This window comes from Pomacea canaliculata, linkage group LG12, assembly GCF_003073045.1.
Source record: "Pomacea canaliculata isolate SZHN2017 linkage group LG12, ASM307304v1, whole genome shotgun sequence".
Lineage (NCBI taxonomy): Eukaryota > Metazoa > Mollusca > Gastropoda > Architaenioglossa > Ampullariidae > Pomacea > Pomacea canaliculata.
This window is the reverse complement of record NC_037601.1, coordinates 3,174,274-3,182,498: the sequence shown is the minus strand read 5'-3', so window position 1 is coordinate 3,182,498 and position 8,225 is coordinate 3,174,274. Positions and strand designations below refer to the sequence as shown.

The window sequence follows — 8,225 nt, the reverse complement described above, 5'->3', positions numbered from 1 at the left end:
GATTTTTCCCTTCTGCTAGATACTTCAAATGTTTTTGTTAATGGTTAAATATGAATTGCAATGGTCAATATGTACCATTTGAGAATAAAAGTAAATGAAAACGGAAATAGTTTCGTCTGCTTTAAGGTAAATTGTGAATCAGAAACTTGGGTTTTGTTTTAATGGAGCATATCGAAATATAAAGAATTTACGATGGATGCACTTTTGAAAAAGATTAGACCGCAAAATGCTGCCTTAGACGCCCAGTTGCAAGATTCAGACCCAGCAGAGCTTGCACTAGAGGACGACGAGTCGTTCACTGCATCTAGCATCACTGGTCAACTTACCTTTGCTGGCGATGCAGATTCCGTCGACGATGATGCTGGCGAAAGAGGTTAGAATTAAAAACAGAACGTTGGAAGAAATTTTAGCACTTGAATGCAAACTAGTAGAACACGGGTAAAGGAGGTGATACTAGTGATGATATAAACAAGAGGAAAACCCTAACAAGGAAACTTGACAAACTTACAATGACCATTAACTTATTTTTTTTGACATTACATGAGGTTCTGTTTTTGCCATAAAGACAATTCTCTTTAATAATATAGAGAGGTATGCATTTTGCTTGCACAACTACACTTATATATGATGATAATACCTGGCAGGGAGAAGGTAAATAGCATACATGATAATAGCTATAGGTCTTCAGAATTTTTAAACAAAGGTATAACTTGAGGGCATTCAATATCATACCTTCTGTAAGTAGGGCCCAAATAGGCATAATCTATCCCAGTGAATGGACAAGAGGCACATTACAACTGCACTTTATAAGGCACAGACCTATGTTTAACCAACACAAACAGCTAAAATATCCCTATTAAATGTGTGTTAAATGTCTGTATGAGTATGCATGCCTGCCCTTGTGAGCGAAGACAAATTTCTGTCCTGGGTCTCCTGGACAGACAATAAAGTCTGATTTGATTTGATTTTGATTTGATTTATTATTAATGGTACCCAACTCCATGTCACCTTCTGTTCAGTTTCTTCAGCTCCACACCCCTCAGTGGAATTGTACCTTATATCTCTGTTCAAGTTCTTAATTTCCACAACTCCTGACATCTCTTCTGGTTGCCAGCATAGCATTTCCCACTCTTGCGTTATACATTTGTACCAGATTGTTGTTTTTTTTTTAAACTAAATATTTGTCTGTGTAGTCTATTTTTAAATTATTGTCTATAGTTGTATGCTACTGCAAGGATAGTCTTTTGCATAGTTTTTCTTTATTTTGCTTTATTTGTCTTATTTTGAGCTAAACTGTAGAACTCTTTAACATGTTTTCTATTTACACGACATAGCTTTTCCACAACAGACAAGTAAAGTGTTTCAAAATAAACTTACACTACAAGGGAATAGTATCCCTTATTTCCCGTTAACATGAACATTTAGCTTTCAAACATTACACCTATGTAACTAGTATCTACAAATTCACAGTTGTGTACACAGGTGGTGCAGCTTATGAAGCTTTATTTCAGCATTTAAATGTTCAGCTAATAAGCTGGATCATGTTGTGTGATGTACCTAGAAAAGACAGCTCCCTGCACAATACATTTTGATGGCAGTCAAAGCAGCGCCAGCAGAGTAACATTCGAGATCACATCAGCAGAGGTCATCAAGGACACTCACTCCAGCCCTGTTACCTACAGGCGTTCAGGATATGTGGTAATATCAAGCATGATTCTGCAGATTGATAAGATTTGGATATTTCACCAGTAAGACAGACTTAAAGCTTTGTGTTCATAATACCAAACAGTGATGCTTAGAAAAAGAACTTGCTGTTATTACAAGAGTAATTGCAACAAGTCATAATCATCAGTAGTTACACTTTGTTTTTGCTACAGTGGCAGTTGTAATTGATTTTAACTGACAATCTTTACAAAGAACACACCCTATTTACCAAGCATGTAAATTAATTATCTGAAGTGCACTTTTTATTTTTAGGGTGTCAAACAGAAGAAATGGAATGTTCAGATGGGTGTACATAAATGTTTTGCTGGTTCCAAGTATTTGCCTGATCTTCAGATCGTTTTATCTGAATTATTAGATTTATGCTGTTTAATCATAATCATATTAATTGTATTTTAATCATAGATTTTGGTAACATTGCTAGAAATAAGGTACCAAATAAGCCACCAATTTAAAATTTATTTCTTATGCAAGAAATTTACGTTTCAGCTCCCGGAGTTATTATAAAGTATTTAACACTGAACTTTCCTCTTGCAGGATTACACAATAATGATAAAATCAAATGCTGAGTGGAGAAGACATCTACCTTCATTAAGAAACGATACTCGGATTTTGAATGCCTCCACAAAGCCCTAAAAAAGAGGTTTCCAAACCATGTTAACTCTTTAGTTTTTCCTCAAAAGCTTCTCATGGGGAATTTCTCCAGCGAAACTATTGCCAAACGCAGTCGGGCATTTGAACAATACTTGAGTCATCTTTATTCTATCTTTGATATTCGATATTGTCCAGAGTTTGCACATTTCTTTACTGGGGATAGCTATGCACAAGCAATGGAGCTCTTTGTGGAAGGAAAACACGAGGAAGCAATTCCTGTTTTGGAGACATATTTACCTGTTATGGAAAAACTGTATGGCAACTCTCATTCACGCATTGGTCATGTAGTGTGCTCACTGGTTGTGTGTTACTCTCGGACTGACAGGCCAGACATCGCAGAGGCCTATGCTCGCTTAGCAATTGAATGTCTACCAGAATCGTCTCTCACTGTGCCACTGCTGAAAACTGCAATTTGGCTTTGTTGGAGGCTAAAGAAAGACAAGCAAGATCTTGAACACAGACTTGACAAAATCAGATCGAGTGGCATCAATGTTGATGATGTGAAAGACCTGGAGCACATTCTGCTTCACCAGCTTAAGTTTCTTACTTGAATAGAATGGCTAAAATAGTGAAGTGAGGGAGGAAGAAAGTGATGGCTTAGGGAGAAAACGAAATCAAATGATTAAATGGACAAGAGGATTTTTTTTTTTGTAATTCAGCTTTACCTAACGTTTCATCATATTTGTAAATTGTTAGCTTTTTTGTCATCCATTGAAAGAAAATTTAATCACATTAAACGTAATATTGTAAAATTTTAGAAATGAAAGGTTAAGAGATCGCATTTAACATTTTCTGTATGAATTACAAAAGGGAAAATATATGCATTGTCTGTTTTGGTTCTCATTTATTTAAAGGTGGGAGCTGCAGTTGAAACTTAGTATAGTCAAAGAAGGCCACTCATTATTTTTTCTCGAGCAGTTTTACTAACATAGTTCATGCTAAAGGATCTTTTATGAGTACATATTTATTGGAATATTTCTTTTTGCAATTTAATGAAAAAAAATGCGATTAAAACGTTGCTACCATAACCAATGATCTGTTAAACAGCTAGAGCTATTAAAAATTCCATTCTTTTATGCATAGTATGATTCAAAATTGTGTCCTCAAAGGTGCTTTCTACACAACCCCAGTATCCTGTAAACTGTAGAATGGACAATATTTTACATTCATATTTTATGAGTGGCAGGTCAGCCTCAAAATGGTGCCCCTATGTGCTACAACATTTAGTTTGTGAACAGATAATGGCAATTTTTCTGTATTATGTTTGTGCCTTGTTACTTATTTTATGCTTTTGGCATTTTATGTTCAAGATTTTAGTGATTATAAATTATTTAAATAGTCTTATGAGTTTGAAATGGCCGCACTGGACTCAGTCATATCAACCTTGCAGGTCCTGTTATTGCATGTACAGGTTTCATCTAGATACTATTGATTAGGCATGAGAATATATGTATAGATCATTCACTTTTTTTCCTTCCTCTTGGCATCTTTTTGAGTCTGTCCCATTGTAAGGTGTCAGAATTGCAGGCAAGTTATCCTTAGTTTTTAATTTAGTTTATTCCTTGTTACTCCTCGAGGAGCATAGGGCCGCATCCTTCTTAGTGAGTGTACCTTTTATGGATAGAAAACTGAGATCTCTTTCTCTCTAGTTCCTATGCTTTTGTTTTTGTGGTGTTTAGATTTTTATTATCCTTCAGCAATAAGACCTGCATCTTCAAAACCAATGAGTGTCACCAGTAAGTCCTACTGCATGGTTCTGAAACCTGGAGAGTGATTAACATCATCAACAAGCTCCAGACCTTTACCAACCAATGGCTACGCCATATTCTGGGAAGATGGGCTGAAAAGATCTCCAACAGCAGCCTGTGGAAAAGAACCAACCAGAATGCCACTAGCCAAGACACCAAAAAGCGCAAATGGGGCTGGGTAGGACACATCCTGCACAAACCATCTGACACCATTGCCAGGCAGGCACTTGACTGGAATCCTCAGGGGAAGAGGAAAGTTGGGAGACCGAAGCAGACTTGGAAAAGAACGGTAGAGAGTGAGGCAAAGGACAAAGAACCACATGGGCCTAACTGAGGGGGCCTGTGGAGCCTCAAGGGGTAACAAGGAATAAACAAAACAGATTTTCAGTTATTTATATTTGATCATTATTATTCCCCTGTTGTTCATTTTGACTCTGCAGGACTTGAAATTTCTTCACAGGATAGTTAAAGTTTCAAATAATCTATTCTTAATGGCTGGCAGTGATTTGAGAATACATTATAGCATTACATTTTGTTCTGTTTGTATATATATTTTTTTCCATAATCGCTTTGATCTTAGCCAAAAGGCTGAGAATATTCTGAGTTTATTCTGCATAAGTCTATGCAGAAGAAACTACAGGTAGCCTTAGCGGTTTTTGCAATACCTGTTTATTTAGAAACATTAAACTTTCATGGTGGAATTCTGTTTTTTCACAGAATTGTATTTTTAAGTATTATTTCCTACAATCATTTAAACTGACATGGAGAATGATGTGAATTTGTTTTTTAAACAGTCAAAAAAAAAATTGATGAATGCTCGAGGCCTTTGAGATTCATTTTTGATGTTATTAGGCATTGCATTTCAAGGTAGAGAACTATATAATGTTCTTAGCTTGAGGTAGTTTCCCCTATATGACCATCAGAACTTACACAAGGGCTAAGAAGGATATGATTATTGAATGAGTAAATGTATTATTTATTTTACAATTACTATATGACACATTATAATGGCAATGTTCAGCACATGCTATCAGTTTTATAAGCATGGCTTTGTCAGCTATCCAAATGTTTTCTTTTATTTTCAGTTTGTCAGACTTTTCCTTTTTTCTTTGTTTGGTTTTTGTGCAATGCATATACAATGTTAGTCCTTGATATTTTTTGATGAGATTTCCTCAACTGTTTTCCATTATTGTGGTACAGAGCTTTTTCCAAAGTTATTGATAATTTGTTTTTTGGTACTGAAGATGTAAATTATATATTTATAAATTATGCTGATTTCTTATGTTTTGTGTATTACTTTAAAATAGCATCATTTCTTTACATGAAAGCCCTCAATAGTAAGTAAAATATTACATACTTAAATAACTGCCAGTTAAGCATTATTACTTTGGCCATACTGCATGCAATAGAGTGACAGTAAAGAATTATAAGAAAACTGTAAAATACAGGGTGTCAAAATATCTTGTACACTGTTTACAATAACTTTTTAAGCCTTTAACTTAATATTTCAGTTCGATATGCTTATAGCTCATATTTTTATTTTCCAAGGACACAATAAATGAAAACAAGCACAGGATATGTAATCTTGTTTGTGGGTTTCTGAATTTAATGAAACTGGCTTTTTGTCATTGCTTGATGACAACTGTAGAGCAATATTGAAAATTCTAAAGAAAACTAAATCTATTTTGTGAAAAAATTTAATTTACTTACAAATATTCCAAAACATATCATGAATTTGTCTGGTCACAAAGATGCAAAACCTGCCTAGAGGAAGAGTTTAAGATTTATGTGCACATGCATATATTAACTAATGATTAAATTGCAGCCACTATTTCTGATTCATTTACGATCCCATTCTTTTCTTCTATGGAAAAGAAGCAAAGTATCTGTTTATAAGATGGTTGCAAAGTTACAGCTTCTGAAATGGCAAAGTGGCAACATGTTATAACTAATATAAGCTTTTTTGAGAACATGCTTTATACTACTAATACTTTGTATCTGCCGATATTTTGTTCTACACTTGTTCTCCTTTACATTCATTGTTCTAAGGCAATTTTTAAACTGTGATGTATGACTTTTGTTCTCTGCACAATTTTCATAGTTTATTGTTTTTCTAAAAGGATGCATTTGAAATACATTTTACCAATCCTTTTTTTTTAAATCGTTGTAGTGATTCACAAGAAATGAGATTAACTTAAAAAGAATTAAAAATGAATCTGTATTAATGCTGGCCCTGCATGCTACTATAGTTGTTACATGACCTTTATTGACTGCATGTTAACAAGTAGCAGTTAGACCTGCAAGTAAATCACCAGTGTCAAGTATGTTAAAGAATTACAATTTCTTAAAGTCATTGCAGCTAGACAGCAGCATAGCGGTTCATGATAGGTATCATGGTACTAAAAGTGATATAAAGCCTCATATAGATACTCTTTAATTGCAGATGATAATCTCTGCTGAAGGAGATATAATGCACTTTCCTAATCTTCATATTTAAAAATCGAAACAGGTTTTCCATGGTCTGTAGCATAAAACATTGAAATGGGCTTGTGGTTCATATGTCAAGCAGTTTTGTTGCAGTTAAACCTTGTATGTAGAAAAATGATTATCTTGAGAAGTTAAAATAAATGGTATAGTAAGCTTGTGAGCCAAATTGAAAGAAAATCTGCTTTAAAAGACTTAATTCAAGATTGCTATTGGTGACCATCATGTGCAGGATTAAGATGATGTGCTGTTTCAAAACAGTGCTTGGAATTCTAAGGGTGAACAATTTTAAATGGGAATGCTTGGAAAACTGAAGCAAGTGTGTCTAAACTGGTTTATAAGTATTTTGTGCATTAATGAAGCATATCATCAAAAGCTGACATTCCAATGCTGTGGAATATTCATTACTTTTGATGGACAGACAGGAAAAGACTTTCTATTTCAGGTCTTTGTCATTTCAACTTCTTTTGTTGCTTTTTTACATGGAATAAACAGATTTCAGCTGAGCTTTTGGTTTTGTGTCATGATAATTGAAATGAACAAAATAAAATGTTGGAAAATGAATGAAATGTGTCTGAAGCAGTTAAAAGAAATATTGATGTAAGTAAATTTGGGTTGAATTAAGTTGACATTTTCAAATTTTTGTGGGTGGCAGAGATTGTGGGAACAGATACCTTGCCTTATTTTCACTAGAAAGGATAAAGTGATATCCTACATACTGGACTAAAGACACCAAAGAACTACATACTAAAGAGCTCCCCTCACATAATGATTTTATAAGCTCTCGGTTGAAACAGCAGTTACTGTGATAAAAAGGACAATATGATTCGAAAAAGATCCTATGTTACCTGACAAAGAAACTTGGGGGACATGCCAGTTACCAATAGACCATAAAAATATGTGTTAGAAGGGAATATAAAGAGAAGTTTTAGTGTCATTCCTGTGGACTTTCTCTTACATTAATATCCTTCAACCACCTATAAAGAATATCCCATGAAAGTTGGATGGGGTAGGGGAAGAAGTTGGTTGCATTATTGTATTGCTTTAGATCGCACAGCAAACTGAGAAAAACCTATTGACATTGTTGCTTGAAAATAGATGCACAACTTTATGATGTGTTTATGCCAGTGGCATGAAATGCAGCAGTTTGCTTTTCCAAAATCTCATTTGCGGATGGATTTTTCAGTGCTTGTCAGTGTAAAATGAGCAAGCCATGTAGGCACATCAAAGTTGCTGGACCATGAAGCCACTGCATGCATGTAGAATTCCAAACATTGAGACGCAGCTTTACTTGACGACTTGTCTCAGGCTATCCTCTGGAACAAGTAGATTTGGGGTCATTGCTGGCTCATATTCTGTGCTATCAGTATTAGAAAAACCTGAAAGTTTGGCCGGTGTTGATGCACAGAGAGCAAATATAAAGTTCTGGGCTATAAACCACCTTAACGGCTACTGAGGGTATTCCTAGTTTTCATGACTGCGTGCAGGGATCATTAAAGCAAGTTCTCCTGGCACATCTGACATAGTTCTAAGCATAGCACTAGCACTAGCTATAACTACATAGTTCCTGTTTGTACTCATTACAGAAGATTGCAGAACAACTGGATGAACATTAAT

At 34.9% G+C, this 8,225-nt stretch overlaps 1 protein-coding gene across 1 annotated transcript; it reads left to right on the top strand.

Annotated features, from left to right (window-relative positions):
- The first annotated feature begins 96 nt into the window (after positions 1-96).
- On the top strand, positions 97-7,114 carry LOC112577312 (sorting nexin-21-like). The gene is made up of 3 exons (XM_025260367.1): positions 97-373; positions 1,562-1,749; positions 2,298-7,114. Exons 1-3 carry the CDS (start codon positions 193-195, stop codon positions 2,925-2,927), a joined length of 999 nt encoding a protein of 332 aa, XP_025116152.1. The 5' UTR covers positions 97-192; the 3' UTR covers positions 2,928-7,114.
- The last annotated feature ends 1,111 nt before the right edge of the window (positions 7,115-8,225 follow it).

Bases quoted from the DNA above. Each gene is read 5' to 3' on its own strand.
- LOC112577312 (XM_025260367.1), top strand. From the start codon at position 193: ATGGATGCACTTTTGAAAAAGATTAGACCGCAAAATGCTGCCTTAGAC. The intron at 374-1,561 runs GTTAGAATTAAA...TGATGTACCTAG, and splicing joins CGATGATGCTGGCGAAAGAG to AAAAGACAGCTCCCTGCACA. The intron at 1,750-2,297 runs TAAGACAGACTT...TGCTGAGTGGAG, and splicing joins AGATTTGGATATTTCACCAG to AAGACATCTACCTTCATTAA.